At 44.3% G+C, this 20,322-nt stretch overlaps 1 protein-coding gene and 1 long non-coding RNA gene across 32 annotated transcripts in view; one reads left to right on the forward strand and one right to left on the reverse strand.

Moving 5' to 3' along the window:
- CELF2 (CUGBP Elav-like family member 2) overlaps positions 1 to 20,322 on the forward strand; it is a 552,082-nt gene that overhangs the window by 505,618 nt on the left and 26,142 nt on the right. For 10 of the 30 annotated variants that reach the window (XM_081210107.1, XM_081210115.1, XM_081210119.1 and 7 more), the window contains 2 exons: positions 420 to 554; positions 19,533 to 19,652. In XM_081210107.1, the coding sequence (XP_081066233.1) occupies positions 420 to 554; positions 19,533 to 19,652 (255 nt within the window). Of the gene's footprint in view, positions 1 to 419; positions 555 to 13,140; positions 13,264 to 19,532; positions 19,665 to 20,322 lie in introns of all 30 variants that reach the window. The other 20 variants (XM_081210125.1, XM_081210100.1, XM_081210111.1 and 17 more) reach the window with 3 other exon arrangements.
- Positions 728 to 8,316, reverse strand: LOC308595883. Of its 2 annotated transcripts, none has more exons than XR_014012173.1 (2): positions 4,552 to 8,316; positions 728 to 3,540 (listed from the first exon to the last, which is right to left on the reverse strand). It is a non-coding gene; the product is annotated as an uncharacterized lncRNA (long non-coding RNA). The 2 variants fall into 2 exon arrangements; XR_014012174.1 differs by having other exon boundaries at positions 4,547 to 8,316.

Raw genomic sequence — 20,322 nt, forward strand, 5'->3', positions numbered from 1 at the left:
TATGGGGAGCAAGTGAGAGTTGGTTTGTCACAGGTGGATTACAGGGTATAAATGTAAATCTATTTGGGGTATATTTTATTGGTGGGTTAGCAACAACAACGAGTGCAAACATAACAAAGAAAACCATAAAAAGCATCGTAGCCTGGAAAAACGAATGTGCAAAGCCACTGCACAGCAAATGACCAGCTCATTTAAAACTATACAGAACCTTTATCCTCAATAATGATGGAACTCACAGGTGGAGAAGACTTTTCTTTTTCTATCTCTTTTATTATTGGTAAAGGGGATGTCGGCATCGCCCTGTTTTGTCCATCCAAGAACAGGATAAGGTGGAGGCTCCCAGCTATGTTCATTTGAAACAAAAATGTTATTTGAATCAAGCTCACCGCTGCAGTTTCCTTTTATGTTTTTTTCTGCAGGAATGAATGCTTTACAGCTACAGAATTTGGCAACTCTAGCAGCCGCCGCTGCCGCCGCCCAAACCTCAGCTACCACCACCAATGCAAATCCTCTCTCCACAACAACCGGTGCCCTTGGCGCACTCACGAGTCCAGGTATGACCAAATGTGTGTATTGGGGGGGGTGTCCTCTGTTGTTTTTTCCTAGCTCCCATTTCTTCAGGAACTCTGAGACAGGTGTCAAAATAAGTCACCGCCACATATTGAATGCGGGTTGGTGAATGTGCCACAGGCTTGATCAGGTGTTGTTGGTTTTTTTAAAAAAAAAATAATTAAAGGTTTTCTCAGGCTTACATGCCACCATAAATATAATGTCAGATAGCATTTTCGCAAGCATGAGTCCACTTCTTAAATGTTATTCTCGTGCTATGTACACAGACTTTATTCTGCCAGTCAAGTGGTAACTAAAATGCAACCTGGCGATTACTTGAAATTTTCAAAGCAGGATTCAGAATGCAAGTCCAATGCAAATGTCCAATGTAAACAAGCAGAGCTTTGCTTGTTTATTCAGACCCACAATTCCCAGTCTGTTAAGGAACCACGTGTCTTTCTTTTGCTAGAACTGCTTTTGCAATGGTCTCCTTTTACTTGTGTTTTGATGTGTCGTGTTTCCCCCTTCTGATTTCTTATTTTCCTTTACTTCATCCTTGATACATCTCCCTGAAAAGATTTCTTTGGAAGGGAAACAGGGTTGTGGTTGCTGAAATTGGACCAAACGCTTAGAAGAAATTTGGCATAAATCTGTGCTAGGGCTGTCTGCAATGGCTAATATTTATCGAGGGATTTCACAGAGTAGAGTTTGGTTCTGTGGTGTCTGGTGCTTAAATAGACCAGTAGGTCACCACAGACCAGTGCTCCTAGAGCAGCTGTTAACCCTGCTGCCAAGTTTTAAAGGACTCAATTCTAGATTATAAGGGCATCACACAATATATAACAAATATCTTGCACTTAGCAAATACTGACTTCTAAAAATATTAAGAATGGGGAGAAGCCTCCCTAATTTTCACTTTTAAAGTCCATAAATGAACTGAAACACAGCTGCTTTTCAAAAGTCACACTTTTTGTAGTGCAGGTGTCCAAGAGAAAACTGTACAATTCGCATATATTGGTGAAAATAGCATACAAAGTGCATTGTCTTTAAGGAACATCACTTGCAAGAATGTGTATATCAGGTAAAAGTGGGGGGAAAGCGTCTGTGTTAGGATAAATTGTGAACTGAAATGCTGACAAGCTTGTGAAGACTTGTTTATATATAAAAAATGCAAACTGCAGCAGAAATGTGAATTGAACTGGACGTTAGAAAAATTGAATATTGAGAAAAACAAAAAATGAGCAATTAATCCATTCCTAAGAGATACTAATTTTGTATTATTTATTTGTTTATTGGGTGATGAGGGGATATAATGTGGATATTTGTTTTACAGGTACTATGAGTTAATGTTTGACCACCACCAGAGTATTTGCAGCCACTGTATGGCGGCACCATTTGCATGGTTCACATACCTACAGCTAGGTATGAGAGCCAGTGTGGTGTAGTGGTTAAGAGTGGTGGACTCGTAATCTGGTGAACCGGGTTCGCTTCCCTGCTCCTCCACATGCAGCTGCTGGGTGACCTTGGGCCAGTCACACTTCTCTGAAGTCTCTCAGCCTCACTCCCCTCACAGAGTGTTTGTTGTGGGGGAGGAAGGGAAAGGAGAATGTTAGCCGCTTTGAGACTCCTTCGGGTAGTGATAAAGCAGGATATCAAATCCAAACTCTTCTTCTTCTTCTTCTACCTTAGTTCCCATGGTGGCAACAACCCTTTTCAGTCCACAGCTGTCATGAGAATTGGGTTAACCATGTAAATGTTGCCCGCATAGAGGTGCAGGTACATAGAAATGGCCATTCCACACAGCCTCAGCTAGGCTCTTGGGGCCACTGAAGACATGAAGTATATTTTCCTTGGAGCAAGAGGTGCATTTGCAATGATTTACAGCTGGTCTCTTCCTGTCCTAGCTTCTTGCTATGGTGCACAGTTCCAACTCAGTTGTGAAATTTTATTATTTGTAGCAGCTGCACATGCTCCTTTTCCACCCCCACCCCCGCCATGTGAATATCTGCTGCCACTGCCGCTGTAGTTCTTTCACATTGACAAGACAAAAGGATTCTGACTCAGGTTGGGGGGTTTTTTGGTAGGAAATCCATTCTAGCCACTTCCCTCCAACTCAGCTGACAACCTTCCTCCTTATCTCTCGCCTCCAGAGCTGGACAAACGCTTGGTGACCAGCAGGGCTTGGAATCTGCAGTTTTCAAATGCCTGATTCTGAAACTCTCCTTACCTTGATTTGTCACCTAGATCTGTAGCCGCTTCCTGGCTGGCATCTCATAATTTTGTGGGTGTCCGGTGAAGTTGAAAATGTAAAAAGGGGTTATTTTGGACCTGGCTTGGTACTGCACATTTCTTATGTGCTGCTGAGAGGATGAGAGGGAAACGAAAGATGATGGTACTCAGGGAATGAAACTAGTTGGTGATGTTTCGGGTAAAACAAGCAGAAACGCACAAGGAATTTTAGGGGAGAGAGAAGGGAAAGCAAACCGAAAGAACTTTGTCATGTAATAATTTTGATTCATACTAGAGATCTTGCAACAGCTAGATAGAGTTAGTGTGCTGGAGTGGGGAAACCTGGTTTCAAGTACAGTGGTACCTCAGGTTACATACGCTTCATGTTACAGACGCTTCAGGTTACACACTCCGCTAACCCAAAAATAGTGCTTCAGGTCAAGAACTTTGCTTCAGGATGAGAACAGAAATCATGCTCCGGTGGCGCGGCGGCAGCAGGAGGCCCCATTAGCTAAAGTGGTGCTTCAGTTTAAGAACAGTTTCAGGTTAAGAACGGACCTCCGGAACGAATTAAGTACTTAACCCGAGGTACCACTGTATCAGCCACTCGCTGGATGACTTTAGGATATCCAGCATACCTTGCAAAGTTGTTGTAGAACAGTATGGCAGTGACTTCATCATGATGTTAGTGGTCACCACATCATGTGGACATAAGTTTCACAGTTCAACTGTTGGTCCTCAATCCCCCAGCATTCAGCTTCACTGGATGACACAGGGGAGAGGCAGAGAAACACCCACATCATCATCATCGTCATCATCATCATCATCATATATTTATACTCCACCCATCTGGCTGGGTTTCCCCAGCTACTCTGGGCATTCTTCCAACAAAATCTTAAAAATACATTAAAACATCAGTCATTAAAAACTTCCCTTAACAGGGCTGCCTTCAGATGTTTTCTAAAAGTCAGATAGTTGTTTATTTCCTTGACATCTGATGGGAGGGCAATCCACAGGGCAGGTGCCACTACCGAGAAGGCCCTCTGCCTGGTTCCCTGTAACCTCACTTCTCGTAGGGAGGGAACGCCAGAAGGCCCTCAGAGCTGGACCTCAGTGTCCTGGCTGAAAGATGGGGGTGGAGACGCTCCTTCGGGTATACTGAGCCAAGGCCATTTAGGGCTTTAAAGGTCAGAACCAACACTTTGAATTGTGCCCAGAAACGTACTGAGAGCCAATGTAGGTCTTTCAAGACTGATGTTATGTAGTCTCGGCGGCCGCTCCCAGTCACCAGTCTGGCTGCCGCATTCTGAATTAGTTGTAGTTTCCATGTCACCTTCAAAGGTAGCCCCACATAGACCGCATTACAGTAGTCCAAGCGGGAGATAACCAGAGCATGCACCACTCTTGAGAGACAGTCTGTGGGCAGGTAGGGTCTCAGCCTGTGTACCAGATGGAGCTGTTAGACAGCTGCCCTGGACACAGAATTGACCTGCACCTCCACAGACAGCTGCGCACCTTGTCCTTCAGGGGCACAGTTACCCCATTCAGGACCAGGGCGTCCTCCACACCTGTCCCCCCAAAACAGTACTTCTGTCTTGTCAGGATTCAACCTCAGTCCGTTAGCCGCCATCCATCCTCCAACCGCCTCCAGACACTCACACAGGACCTTCACCACCTTCACTGGTTCCAATTTGAAAGAGAGGTAGAGCTGGGTATCATGCCTACTTTTGCCACACCATACCCATCATGTCCACACCCCTGTCCTCACCTTACCCATCATCATCATAAGAATGTAAGAGGAGCAGTACTTGGTCAGACCAAAGACCCATCGACCTCAACAGGCTGTTTCCCACAGTGGCCCAACAGATTCCAACGGGAAGTGTGTAAGCAGGACAGAAGCACAACACTCTCTTGCTTGCGTTTCCTAGCAACCGGTATTCAGAGGCCTGTGGCCTCTGATCCTGGTGTTTACATATAGCTATCATAACTAGTAGTCACTGACAGCCTTATCCTTTCTGAATTTGTCTAATCCCCTTTTAAAGCCCTCGTAAAACAGTCCAATTATTATTACCGCCGAAGCAGTGATAATGTGGCAAGTTTTTGTTGAGAGGCAGTCCACCCATCGCTTAACATTTGCCCCTGGTTCCAGAAGTCTGTCAGTGTATGAGTGACACCTGTCCAATCTGCTTGTTGACGATGTGCAAATCGCTTTTTAAAAAAATGGGCATGCTTTTTGTTTTAAAAAGTGGCCAAACGGTCTTAGCCTTTTGCACCATCTCAAAGCCACAGGCCCCAGACAATAGACGTGTTTATTTTCATCAAGTCTCACTTATAATAACAACCTCTGATACATTCAGAGCAACTCCCAAATCCTTACGCCATTATGAAATTCAGAAGCTACTGTTCTGGCTAATTTAGCATTCTTTCCCTTAATGTGAAAATTGTATACAAGAGAAGCACCAGCTCCATTGACTTTAATGAAGCTGCCATGCACTAAGCATTATAAAACTTGGAAATGCTTTGGAAATGTGTTTAATGGCTGGAGAATGGTCTTAGAGAGTCGTTGTAAATTTATATAGAAGCCTTGAGGTTGTTAGCGGTCGTCCATCAGCTATCAAATTAGAGACTGAAAGAGCTCTGGCACTGAAAACAGTGCCCTGTGATAGGGTATTTCTGAACATAGGAATAACTGTGCTGGATTCAACCACTGGTCTGTGTAGCCCACGAATCTTTTTCCTAGAGTGGCTAGCCAGAAATCTCTAAGGAAGCTCATGATCAGGGCATGTTGTTGCGTGGCATTCTCCCCATTTAGGATCCCAGCCACACCATTCCATTTTCCCACTCCCAACAGTCCATCAACATTTCATGCCCCCTGAGCATGCTCATTCCTCAGGCTGTTTTTGTGGTTCCCCTCCCCTTAGCTTCCTCTCCTTATTGTCCTGCGTTATTTTATTTTTACATCCGTAAATCTCGGAGTTCCCTCAACCCATTAATACGTCCCTCTTGTGCATGGACTTCTGACCACTTACCTCTGTCCATTGTTTATCTATTTCATCTCTCGTTTCACAAGAGGAGGAAGGGGGGCACACAATAATTACTATTTATTACATTTATATTCCACCTTTGTCTCCAAGTATCTCAGGGTGACGCACATGGTTCTCCCCCATCTCAGTTAACCTCTACAAAATCCCTGTACGGTAGGTTAATCTGGGAGGCAGTGACTAGCCCAAAGTCACACAGTGAGGTTCATGGCTGAGTGGGGATTTGAACCCTAGTCTGCCAGGTCCTAGTCCGACTCTCTAACCACTACACCACACCGGCTCTCAAATAAACAATATTCATGAAGTTGGCCAATGGTCTCCCATCCAAACATTGGACAGACCTAGATCTGCTTAGCTTCAAGTAAGGCTATGAGCTCCTGTACCTTCAGACTATACCTTAGTCAGTTAACTATTAATAAGGCCTAAAATGAGCAAAACATGGAATGTTTGAATGTAACACATAGCCAGGCTGTAAGATGACGAGGATTGCAGAAAGATAGGTTGTTTTAAGAGTCGTTGCTGCCAAGATGGGGCAAGGATGTCTCTCCATCACATGCAGTGAGAGAGTAGCCCAGGCCCCAGCAACAATTCTGGGGGTTATTGCTTTGGTTGGTTTTCTTTTAACTATTTATTTTGTGTTTTTATCCTGTAAGTTTATCTTGTGAACCACCTTGATGAAGGGTGGTATATAAATTTCAATACTACTACTACTACTACTACTAATAATAATAATAATAATGATAATGATAATAATAATAGTGTTCAGAGCCAACCATGCTGCAAGAAGTAAGATTCTTCACCTACACGTCCCTGTATGCTCAGCAGAGCTCTGATCCAAAAGGTTGTCCTCTGATTTGACTATAGAGATCTCAGAGAGATAGCATAGGGACTCAATAGCAGCCCTTTATGAATCCTGCTATCAAACAGAAACATCAGTTTAATAGCATTGTTCCTCCTTGCAAACTCTACAACTAACCCAGAAACAACCCTTGTTAAGATGTTCTTTGATTTCAACTTTCTTATCTGGCTCTACATTTTCCACTCCATTAAATACTTTGTAAACCTGAATAAAAGCTTTTCCTGGTTCTTCTCCGCTCCGTGGAATATGCATTTAGTTCTCTAAAGCCTCATGTACCATTTCTAAAGCATCTAAACCTGGACTATAATGGAACATTTATATTTGCCTTTCAGTGATGGTAAGGAAGGGGCCGCGCCCTGCATTTATTTATTTATTTATTTATTTATTTATTTATTTATTTATTTATTTCTTCCCGTCGCAAGAGGTATTGGGGGGTGGGGTTTAGTATTGAACTATTTTAATTGAACAGCCGATTGCTTTGCACCTAGAGACCATCTCTCGTTTTATTACAACAAAAGTGGCAGTACACTTGAGGGGAAAGCCATTTCTTGGCTGGCTAATTTAATGATATAAAATTGTGATGAATGAGGCTATAAGATCGGCATGTACAGGTTTATAGGATTTGCAGGTTTAGGTAGCCTTGAGGAAGCGACATGAGGTTTTGGGCTTGGGTCTCTTATTTGGACTTCAGACTGAACATCCAGCTTTGCTTCTGACCTCCAGGATTTCAGGCAAGGATCTGACCTTGGAGATTCCAAGCACTGACCCCTAAATTTCTAAAGTAACACTGGAGCTCACCCACCCACTCTGGTAGGAATGTAAGAAGGCGCTGATTTCTGATCCTTCCCATATTTGTTACATGCAGCACTGCTTCTGTTCCACTGCAGTACGGCTCCCAACAACAACAAAAATGGTGTCATTTGTCTTGCCATGGCAGAATTTTTTATAATTAACTATGCTATCATTATGTCGCTCCACACTGTCCCATTTCAGAGCAAAGGCCATTCATTTCAATGCAAAGGAAATGCAGTGCAAAATTGCAGATTGAAACCAACAACAATACTGGCGATATTTGCTGGAATGATTAACGCAAGGCATAAATAAGTGAACTTCAGCCATTTCTGCTCCTGTTTCCCTCTGAATTGTCCAACACGTACACACACAGAGAGAGAAACCCCTAATTCAGCAGGGCTCTTCAGTGGAACGGTCTCCCTCGGGAGGTGGTGGATTCTCCTTCCTTGGAGGTTTTAAGCAGAGATTGGATGGCCATCTGTCATGGATGCTTTAGCTGAGATTCCTGCATCCTCCTTCCAACTCCATGATTCTGTGAAGCATCAGGCTGCCCACTGTAGCCTTTGAGCCCCGCATTTCCTGCAGGTGATTAGAGATATCCCAGTGTTGGGCTTGTATACCCACAGACCTTTGTTGTTGTTGTTTAGTCATTTATTCGTGTCTGACTCTTTGTGACCCCATGGACCAGAGCACGCCAGGCACTCCTGTCTTCCACTGCCTCCCACAGTTTGGTCAAACTCATGCTGGTAGCTTCGAGAACACTGTCCAACCATCTCATCCTCTGTTGTCCCCTTCTTCTTGTGCCCTCCATCTTTCCCAACATCAGGGTCTTTGCCAGGGAGTCTTCTCTTCTCATGAAGTGGCCAAAGTATTGGAGCCTCAGCTTCACGATCTGTCCTTCCATTGAGCACTCAGGGCTGATTTCCTTCAGAATGGATAGGTTTGATATTTTTGCAGTCCATGGGACTCTCAAGAGTCTCCTCCAGCACCATAATTCAAAAGCACTGATTCTTCGGCGATCAGCCTTCTTTATGGTCCAGCTCTCACTTCCGTACATCACTACTGGGAAAACCATAGCTTTAACTATACGGACCTTTGTTGGCAAGACCTTTACCTCCCTTTTAAGTACCTCATCAGCTTGGCAACCATTCTTCTAAACTTCCTACAAGATTGATAAAAGCAGTTTCCTCCTGTTTTGCTACAATTAATTCACTTGATCTCCCAGATAAATGTAGATGATTGTCTCTGGCATTCTTGACCAGTCCGCCTGCTGAAAAATCTATTTGCACAGAATCTCTCCTCTTCTCCCTCGGGATGCAGTTAAATGATTTATGGGTTATTCATTATGTTATCCATCGCACAAAAGGTTGCCTTTGTTAGGTAAAAGCATTCAAGTTTAGAACACAATTGTTTGAAATGCAGCCCATTTTTATAGAAAGTTTAGGAAGCTTCAGCAGAGAAGCATCACAAAACGTCTGTGCCCAACATTCTTTAAAAGCTTTTTCTTCATTTGTTCACTTCGGCACAATGTGTGTCTCTCCAATAGGCAGTTCAAGCCTGCCACGGTGACATTTTGTTATAGGCCAGTACACCCACTGTGCTATCTATGATTCGCTTCCAAAAATTATCTAAAAATAACTGTACCTGTATGACAGTTTTCCAAATGAATCAATGTAGATGGCTCATCTTGGGAGATGGCTGTTTTCAAAATCCTGCATCTTATTCCTCTAAAAATCCACAAAATATTTTGTAAGTAACACGTTGACATTTGTTTTATTGCACTTGGTGATATAAATATATCCGGAAAACATGAGTAGAGTCGCCTAATTCAAGCTGGTTCTGAAAAGGCGTGAAAAGAAGTAAAATTAGGTTTTCGGGATTTTTTTTACAGTTACAGATAGGTAGCCGTGTTGGTCTGCCATAGTCAAAATAAAAAAATTCCTTCCAGTAGCACCTTAAAGACCAACTAAGTTAGTTCTTGGTATGAGCTTTCGTGTGCATGCACACTTCTTCAGATACACTGAAACAGAAGTTGCCAGATCCTTCTATATAGTGAGAAGGTGGGGAGGGGTATTACTCAGAAGGGTGGTGGGAATGGGAGATTGGCAGATAGCTGAGATGAGCCTGTTGACGACTCTTAACGACTGTAATAGGTCTTACAGGAAAAGGCAAGGGGTGAGAAGGTGAGAAATGGCTTAGTCATGTATAATGAGATAAGAATCCAATGTCTTTGTTCAGACCAGGTCTCTCCATGGTTTTAAGTTTGGGATTTTTTTTGTCCTGCTCAACTTTTCTGAGTGCTGTGTGATGCAGAAGATTCACAACCCGGAAGGATATTCCAGCAGTTTCAAAGTAGCATTTCCCCCTTTCTCTTGTTCTATTTTAAATTCTAAATCCCATTTAATTTTCACTTTCAATTCCTCCCTCTCCTTTGTATCTGTTACCCTGTGGAATGGGTGCAGAACTGCTGGTCTTTGGGAAAGTGCAGCCCTCTAGGTCTTTCTCGGTATCTTTGGCACCTGCCCAGGTCAGGCCACTTGGCTGAAATGTGTTCTTGAAGTATAAGAAGGGATTTCTTGTCCCTGGATGGAAATCTACAGGTCTGTAGAAACCTCTGGCTTTTGTGTGGCTGGAAGGCAGCCTCCTGTACAAAGTCACATCCCTTGTCGTGCCTTCTTGTGCCTCTGGCCCCACCCCACGCGGCCCCTGAAAGGTTGCGCCTCTCAGGCGGGAAAAAGGCCTCCTCTGCTGCAGGGGAAAACGTGCAGGAACATTCACATGCAGCTACTGCAAACTATGCAACACTTACCACACACCTCCCTTGTCATGTCTAGTTTGGCCCTAGCCCTTCTCCCTTCTTCTCTTCTTTGGCGATCACTCGTAGCTGAGTAAGATTGTCTTCCATAAACACGGTTTTAACAATGAGTCCGTAAGTGACTGTGGGGGCCAATTCTGGATCTACACATCCTTCCACAGTGCATAGCTGTCAACTTACAGATTTGAAAATAAGGGACCAGCAGCCTTGAAAATAAGGGACCAGAAGCCAAAATAAGGGACCTGCAGCCTCACCTGTTCCAGGCACTCCAGTCTTCCTGTCCTCCTGCAGTCTGGTCAAACTCATGCTGGTAGCTTCGAGAACACTGTCCAACCAACTTTGTAACCAGAGGTTCAACTGAATAGAATCTGAATCACATGCAGCACAAGGCCTATGCAGCCTCAACTTAAGATGGCTCCCCAGCCTGGCTTTGCACTGCAAAGTTTGCAACAGCACATGCAACAAAATGGCGTCCAGCATTCAAAAACCCCCTCAGCTTGCATTAACTAGCCACACACAAGGGATGCAAGCTCCACCCTCAGTCGTTCTTAGACTTCTTATTGGGTGAGCAACACAGCCAAGCAACACAGTTGGAGCCTCCCTCCTCCCTGGCCAGCAGAGAGGGAGGGAGAGGAGCTGCTTCCTTTGAAATTTAAGGGACATCATTTAAGGGACATCCATCAATAAGGGATAGCAGCGGGACATGGCGCTGGAATAAGGGACTGTCCCTTCAAATAAGGGGCACTTGACAGCTATGCAACAGTGGGGACATTGGTTTCCGGGCAGGAGCTCATCACGGTGTGGATTTGCCAAGCGTGCCTTCCTCTTAGCACATTTCTCCCTTGCATCCTGAGTTCGAGTGTCTTCAAAGCCCGTGACACCTTTGGTAAAGGCTGTTCTCCAACTGAAGCACTCGCAGGCCAGTGTTTCCCAATTGTTGGTGCTTATACTACATTTTTTTTAGATTTGCCTTGAGACAGTCTTTCAACCTCTTTTGTTGACCACCAGCATTACACTTTCCATTTTTAAGTTTGGAATAGAGTAGTTGCTTTGGAAGACGATCATCAGGCATCCGCACAACATGACCAGTCCAATGAAGTTGATGTTGAAGAATCATTGCTTCAACACTGGTGATCTTTGCTCCTTCCAGTACACTGATATTAGTTCGCCTGTCTTCCCAAGTGATGTGTAAGATTTTTCAGAGACACCGTTGATGGAATCTTTCAAGGAGTTGGAGATGGCGTTTATAGCCCTTATTATTAAGCTGACTAAGCAGTCAAAATGCCCATCATTATGATGGCCACAGTATGTGCAGAAGTGTGGCTTGGGTGTTCCAAGCACCCTTGAATGGCAGCCTTGACCTTGATTTTACATGGGAGACAGCGGTAGGGTGCAAGGACACTGGTTCCCAGTGTTTCCATCTATTGAGATTTGAGCTTGTTCGTAACTGCACTGCCCCACCCTGTGTTCTATCTGCTGGCCACACTGATATATTTTTTAACAACAGGTGTGTTTTGTCCTTTAACTCTCTACAGGAGAGGCTAGGGTGGATCAGATGAACACAACATACAGTAGAATAGAACCTTTCCACCATTTGCAATAGTGTGTGTGTTAGAGAAAAGAGGTTGGGGTAGAGTTGCCATACATAGCTGGTATTCAGCCATCTTAAACAGCGTCCGGATAGAAATTGCTGAAATTCAGACATGCCAGAAGTGTAGATTTTTGTGAATTTCTTTAAAAAATAATTTAAAATCTCTCTTTTTTTAATTTGAGAAAAAAGCTCAACAACTTTGCCAAAACCTGCTCAACAACTTTTGCCCGGATTTTCACTTTTCTAAATATGGCAACCCTAGGTTGGGCTATTCTCTCTGGCATGAGAATAGGGATGCTACCGACATACTCCCTTCCCGCCAAACTATTTGCCAGTGAAATGTTGGAAAGTACTGCAGTCTCTATGCTACAGTGGCGCCCGGGGGGGGGGGCGGTCGATGGATCTGGAAGCGCTAAGATGCTTCATACTCTGGGCCCAACCCACACGCATCTAAGATCCATATCTGCACTCACACAGACACACAGGACCCAGAGGAAGACTATTTAGACATTCTGCACGTACAAACCAGCACACAGCTATATTGCTGCCTTGTTTGGGTTATTTGCTGCCACGGCGTCATCAAGCGCTGCTGTCAGCTATGCCGCGCACAGGGTAGACATGCTACCTTGTACACCACAGCGATTTATGAGAAGCACTGACCAGGAGCAGGCTGTGAGTTCTAAGCCATCAGAATTAATTTGAAGCTTAATAAAACTCCACACCTGAAGGAGCTTTAATATTAAGTGGCTCGTTGCAACCACAAGCACCAGGTCTCGCAGTTCGCTCAAAAGCGCCGGCACATATTTTTTTTTGTGGGCCTAGATGTTTTGTGGCATATTAAGGGACGTCTAATCCATCAAAGGCTAATTAACTGAGTTCTTGGAAAGGTGCTGTAATGTAATAGGGGCATTAGTTATGTGCAGCATGCCAGCTCTCAACCGGAGGGAGTCTACCCGATAAGGTTAGCAAACACTTTTCTTACTTTATGTAGACTGTCCCCAAGACAAATGTAAGTGAAGGAAGCACTTTTTCATTTAATGTGCAAGCTGACACAGGGAACCAATTTACATCAGAATGCAGCTTGATCTTTAGAAATAAAATAAAACAAATAGACTATCAGAGAAGTTCGTTATATCAGCCACTGTTACTCATTACAAAGCTAATCTTCAGGTGAGGTAAGAAGTGACCTGCCTGGTTACTGGCAATTTGGGGGCTATGGGACGCTGATCTTGGACATTTTCTTCTGTCCCTGTTTTTATTTCAGCATTTGGGAGTCCGCTGCAGTTGTCTTCCAACCACAAAGGGCTCCTTTACCTGCCCGTATCCCCCAAACTGACAAATACCTGCCTGGAAGATGAAATGAGAGTGAGGACCTTTCTAGCAGACGGTCAGTTTTTTTTAAGCAGTTTTCACCCATTTGCTATGCAAAGTCCAGAGGCCTTCCCCTCCATGTTGTGCTTCTGTCACAGGGATACATAACCATGAAAGTCCCACGCAGCGCACGCATACTCCTTTTACACACTGCAGCTGCTGTAAGTATATCCCTGGGGGGCAGAGAGAGCCATAGCTCTGTGGCAGAGCCACAGAAGTCCACAGGTTCAATTCCCCCCCCCAATCTCTAAGTAGGGATGGGAAAGACCTGGGGCGTCCCTAGGGGTTGGGTAGGTTGGCCCCCTCCAAGCAAAAAACAAGAAAGTCTTCACCTGCTGGCAGAAGGACAGCAAGGAGGGAGCCAGTCTGGCTTCTCTAAAGAGGGAGTTCCAAAGTTGTCTAAGAGGAGCCACCACTGAGAAGGCCCTCACCCCCACCAAGCGTGCCTGTGAGAGTGGCAGGACCCGAGGGGAGGGCCTCTCCCGAAGACCTCAGAACCCAAGCAGGTTCCTATGAGGGAATAGGGTGTTTCAGTTAGCTTGGACCCAAGCCCTGTAGGGCTTTGTAAGTGATAACAAGCACTTTGAACTGTGCCCAGAAACAGCCAGCGGAACTGTTGTAGCAATAAAGTTGTTTCCTGGCATGTAGGACACCTGAATGAATCCCTTCTGAATACACTCTCTTGCACGATGTAACGTAATCTGCAAGTATTTGGTTCTGCAAGTATTCGGTTCTTTGCTTGCAACTCTCTGAGTTCAGCCAAGCCAAACAGGATCTGTTATCTTGATACACCTGTATAGGACATTTCATAGAAACCCTAACAGTTGTATTCCCCCTATAACCAACCCTGGTCAGCAATCTGGCTGCAGTTAATTTGAGCCAGGTAAAGTTTCTGAGCGCTTGTCAAAGGCAGCCCTGCGTAGAACATGTAATCCAAATGGGGTATAACTAAGGCGTGTGTCACTAGGCAAATCAGACATCTCAAGGAATGGGTGTAGCCGGCGCAGCAGCTTTAACAAATGCTTGCAAATTTTGCCCGTTGTAGTCTGTCTTACAGAACCTTTGAGAACTAAGTTGGAACCAAACAGCAGGAGCTGTGGACTGTCGACATGAAAAGACTGTTTCCTGCAGGCTTTCTGCAAGCACATGTCTCGCCGCTGCTGGAAACAGGATGAGGGTCCCTTGCTTGATTTCTCCATGGCTCTTTTAGTGCAACATTCCAGAAAGCTTGCTGGAAAGAAAGCTTTCCATTTTATCACTGCCTAGTGAAAGATCAAAAGGAGGGGCGAATCATTTTTGATTCTTAGGCATGCTGTTAATGCAAGCTATGGGCCATTTATAAAATCAAACGGACATTCTAGTCAGTATGCTTTCCCCCCAGCTGAATTTAATAGATGCAGTTTTTCACAACATGCAGTAATGCAGTTTGAATGAAGTAAATATTCTGGTTGGCTGGAGATAGATTTCTGCAAAGGGCAGGTAGCTTAATGCCAGTCACTCATGTTCAATAGCTGGATTGATGTGCTCTTTTGAATCGCCACCCAGGTTTACCTTCAGCAAAGGGATTAAATCCACCCCCCTCCACATTTTCAGTCGTATGAAAGAAGTTTTTGAAAAACACATAACCTTCCAGGAATCAACTAAAATCTCAGAAGTGTGGTTATTATCACATGGAATAATTGGAGCTCATGGGGTTTTGGACCCTCACGGCGCAATCCTAAACATGTCTATTCCGAGTAAGCCTCTCTGAATTCAACAAGGCAGTGACAGTGAGACCATGGCTCTCCCAATGTTGGTTCTAGCTCCCATCAGACTTGACCATTGACCATGCTGAGGGTATCCGATGGAAGCTGGAATCCAACAATATCTGGAGGGCAGCAAGTTTCTCAGCCTTGCAATAGGGCTTACTTCCTTTTAAGTGGGTGTAGGATTGCAGGCATAGGACGCGGGTGGCGCTGTGGATTAAACCACAGAGCCTAGGACTTGCCGATCAGAAGGTTGGTGGTTTGAATCCCCATGACGGGGTGAGCTCCTGTTGCTCGGTCCCTGCTCCTGCCAACCTAGTAGTTCGAAAGCACGTCAAAGTGCAAGTAGATAAATAGGTACCGCTCCGGCGGGAAGGTAAACGGCATTTCCGTGCGCTGCTCTGGTTCGCCAGAAGTGGCTTAGTCATGCTGGCCACATGACCCGGAAGCTGTACGCTGGCTCCCTCAGCCAATAAAGCGAGATGAGCGCCGCAACCCCAGAGTCGGTCATGACTGGACCTAATGGTCAGGGGTCCCTTTACCTTTAGGATTGCAGGCAGCCTCAGTTAACTGGACTTATACGGGGGGGAGGGAGGGGGGAGAGAGATTAAATTCCTTAGCAATTAAATTCCTTGCACAATTCCCCATCTTCAGGCAGTTGGTTAAAGCTAACGTGATCCTTGAATGGCACTGGAGCCCAAAGCTGTACACCCAGGAAGGACCTCTGATTAAAATGGGATTTACTTTATCCCCATGTGTAGTGTATGTGGGAATTGCAGCACAAACCTAGTTGCGCAGGGGAAATCCAATTTTTCAAAGCAAAATAGTCTTTGTAGGTCTAAACTAAGAGAGATAGTAGTATTTCTCCTCTAAGAGTTTGTCCAACCTTTTAGGGCTAAACTAGACATGGTATGGATGATCAGTAATCTGATCTCCCAATGTGTTCTTATTTGCCTGTGCTTCCATGGGGTGAAGACCCATGGAACCCATGGAATCACAGCCTTGAAGGTGCAAGAAGGGGTTTAACTCATCCACCAACATTATTTATCCAGTGGAAATCTCGCCACAAAGTTGCTATAGATCACGATGCAGAAAACAAACAGATACCTAAATTGCCAGTTGCCTTCTAAGAGGCAGAATATTGTGCTATTTAATTATTATTGCATGGTGTGTGTTTTTTACAAAAGGAGGAATGGAATACATTTCAATCATAGCTCTCACTTTGAGGGTTCGATTTGTTTCTGGGCTGTATCACTAGAGACAGCATGTGCAGAGGGTGGGGTATCAATAATGAAATGTTCCCCCATAGCAAATAAAGATCCCTGCAGACAGAAGGCTAGTGTCTCAGGGAGAAGGGATATAACCTAGCAATTACATCTGCAGTTGCCCACATGCACTTTCATTGAACATACCCAGGGAATGTCATCATGATTCATTCATTGCTTCAAGAATACTTCCCTTTTGCAATCTATTAATGTTCAGGGGATAACATTCCCAGCAAAAAAAACAGAGAAAAGAATCAATTTGCTGTGACCAAGACAAAGAGCTGCCAAAGTATAACTCCTGAAGGCAAAACCCCTGGATGTGTGAATGTTACACATTTCATCTTCTGTAACAATTAGGCTAACCAACAATGGGGCAGCAACGTCAAGAAAAGCTGCCTGGAAGCATTATGCTGTCAGTACATCAAATTTTCTAGGAATCCAGGGACAACTTCCAGCTGTTTATTAAGCACTGCTGTGAGATTATTCATTTCAGAACAACAAGAGTTTGAGTGTCTGCTTGATTCACCGTGGTGGGAGTTCTGGAAGACATCAATTTGTAATTTCCCCCCACTTCCAGTATCAAATAGATTTTCACTAGCTGTTAATGAATATGGCGTTAGTTAATGAAAGCATCGCTTGCCATGTCAGCTAGGGCTGGGCGATGCCTGGTTTTCAACAGCATGATACATCACCAGCTAAACATTGCTATCTACCGATATATCACAATGTCTGAAATAAGGATGGAGCTATGTAGAGGCATTGGCTGGCTTCACAGTTTTCCCTGTATCATGATTTTTGCCAGTGCCTGTTCTGATTTGTTGCCCAGATTGGTGGGGTATAAATAATAAATAATTTAAAATTTAAGATAAAATAAAATGGCAGAGTTAACAGGGGCTGCAGGAATCGAGAGAAGCATTATCTGGCTTCACGGAATTTCCCACACTGTGATTTTTGCATAGCATGCATACACACACACACACATACATCATGATTTGCTATATATTGTCAAGTCAAAAAATATGAAACCGATATCACAATATGGATTTCAAACCGGTTTTGGACGATAAATCACCCAGTCCTAATGCCAACATCATCGTAAGCGCCTCCTGCTATATGTGCGCCTTATGAAAAGGAATAACTCCACTCATAATTTCATGTGCACTAAAGGTGTAGTCAACAGACACTATTCAACCACCTTAGAAGTTCTTCATCATACTTGCAACCTGCCTCATTGTGTTTTGAGCAATATGTCAGCTACTAATGCAGTCAACTGGACATAACCATTTTATCTTATTTATTTCAGCCATCAATTTGATTTTAATTATTTTTTATAATGAAATGTTTTTAGAATGTTGTACTATTTTATTTTTGTTAGCCGCCCTGAGCCCGGCTTCGGCTGGGGAGGGTGGGATATAAATAAAGTTTTTTATTATTATCTAAGAAGTGGAGGGGAAAATAGTTATGCTCCCAGCCCAGGCAATGATTGCAGCATCCAATTTGCGGAACCAAATTCTTCATGCATATATATAGTACCGGCTGAGTGGGAAATCTGGCCTCCTTCCCACTGATTCGGTGCGGTATGAGAACAGTGTACTAACATCATACATCAGGAAGAACTTTCTGACAGTAAGAGCTGTTTGACAGTGGAATGGTCTTCCCTGGGAGGTGGCAAGGTTTTTAAGCAGAGGTTGGGTGGCCGTCTGCCATGAATGCTTTAGTTGAGATTCCTCAGTTGCAATTGACCTGCGGGGTCGCTTTCACTATGCATTCATTCCTGGAAATGGCCACAACAGATGCATGATGTAAAAGGCAAGAACAATGGGTTCAAGGGACATTTAGGATGCAACCGCATAGCCAGAAGATACCTGACACCCTGGCCCAACTGATGTTGGAGCACTAAATTGGGAGGGCTAAAGGGAAAGGGGATCTACGGGAGGTTCAGGTGCATGCCAAGGAAGGACCAGGAGTCAACTTGGACCCAAAAGGTCCCTGGACACACATACACACTTTCATACTGGAGAGGAATTTAGGCCTGCTCCTGAGAATATGAAAATCTTGTCCTGTCCATTCTCCTTTTTTCAAATTGGTTCCACTTGGAACCAATGTCCTGCAAAGGACAGAAGAACACAAGAGTGGTCTTTCTTCCTGCTCTCAATTTCTCTCTTGAAAAGGGCGACTGAACCATTTTCAGTTTTTACTCCACGCACCTCAGGGCTGCAGCCTTACATTGTGCTGATGTGCATGTTTACTTAGAAGTATGTCTGGTTGTATCCATTGCTTCCAGAAAATATGTGCAAGGGAAATCTTACTGTTGGACTCTCTTATTGCTCCAAGGGAGTTCAAATTTCCCAACAAATTCCTAGAGCATGTGTTTCCTTAAAGGAAGCCACCCAACATCTACACTAGGGAAACAATACAGTGGTACCTCTAGTTGTGGACACGATCTGTTCCAGGGTGCTGTTCGCACCCCGAAAATTCTGCAACTAGAGCGGTGCTTCTGCGCAAGCACGGAGTGCGATAGAGTGCTTCTGTGCATGTGCAAAGCACGCAGAACGCTTCAGTGCATGCACAAAGTGTGCAGAACTCTTCTGCGCATGTGCACATGGTGAAACCTGGAAATATTCACTTCCGGGTTTGCCGCGTTCGCAACCCGAAAATCCGCAACATGAAGTGAACGCTACAAGAGGTATGACTGTATTCTGCTTACGTCTGGTCTCCTCCATTATACTCCAGAGTTGCACAGTATGTATTTATATAAAAACAACAGTCTATTCAAGTAAACCCAAGTGGAATTAAAAAGCTGTTTTATTAATTTGTTCACTAATTCAATTTTTATCCCACCCTTTCCCCCCAAGGAGCCCTCTTCCCATTTGGCTGGCATCAAATTGTGGTTGGTCTAAGGATAGGACAGATTGTTACAACAGATCATCATGACTCTGCATCTTTGACTGCTCTCTTTTTCCCCATCTTGGCGTTGGCTTGAATGGGACACACACTACCATGAATTCAGTTTATTTATTTATTATTTTTATTATTTTAAAGTCCATTTGTCCTATAAAGTGGTGTCATGTGACTTGATCCTAGGTTTCAGCCTACTACTTTTTTTTTTTTTAAACATAAGTTATCAAAGCAAGTACTAGAGGTTGTCCGATTCCTTACATTTGCAGCCGGAATTCTGTGGTTTATCACTGTGAGAGTGCATGGAACTTAATGGTTCTTTGTGGGTGAATAACTGGGAGCTCCATTTCCCTCTCTCTCTTTTTTGCCTCCTTTAGTGGCTGCATCAACAGCAAATTCCACAGCTGGGGCGGCCATGAATTCCTTGACTTCTCTGGGGACTCTCCAAGGATTGGCGGGAGCCACTGTTGGATTGAATAATATTAATGCACTAGCAGGTACCGTAAACAGTGAGTATTTATTGCTGTGGTGGACACTCCAGCAATTTCCCTGTAATCACCGTAGGAACACTTGACCGTTTATAATACAGTGAACGTTACTATGAAAAATACATGGGGTGAAATCGACAAACTTCTGTTCTGGGTATCCGCAGTGACTTGGCCTGAACGGGTCTTGCCTCGTTGAAGGACCGCAATGCCATTGCTAACATTTCCTCACAACATTGTGTTTCTCTTGCAGGGTGTGAACATAGTTAGGTTTGTGTTTGGGTAGCTAGCATTGATTCTCAAGGCCATTCATCTTCAGGTTCAGAAGAGCCAGATGCCGTTTCCATTTGAAAGAGAACAGAATAGCAGAGAGGCTCCTGTTGCTGCTGCTATTGCCAGTAGTAGCTGCTGCTTGTAGCAGCAGCAGCAGCAGCAGCAGCAGCAGCAGCACACAATTACAGTGGGCTGTTGCTAAGCCCAAGAGGTGTAGAGTGTGCCCCCATTAATAGTGGTAGTTTCATTTCTGGCTTCCAGAAGACAGTTGCATAAGGCATTGCCCAAGAGGCGGTCTGATGTGGGCAAAGCTCAATTGGGTCAGAACTGGCAAATTTCGTGTGCAACTCATTTCAAGCAGACTCCTCCACCATCCCTAGCCATTATCTAGGGAAGCAGCCCTGCACAT

Source organism: Podarcis bocagei (assembly GCF_964188305.1).
Source record: "Podarcis bocagei genome assembly, chromosome: 10".
Lineage (NCBI taxonomy): Eukaryota > Metazoa > Chordata > Lepidosauria > Squamata > Lacertidae > Podarcis > Podarcis bocagei.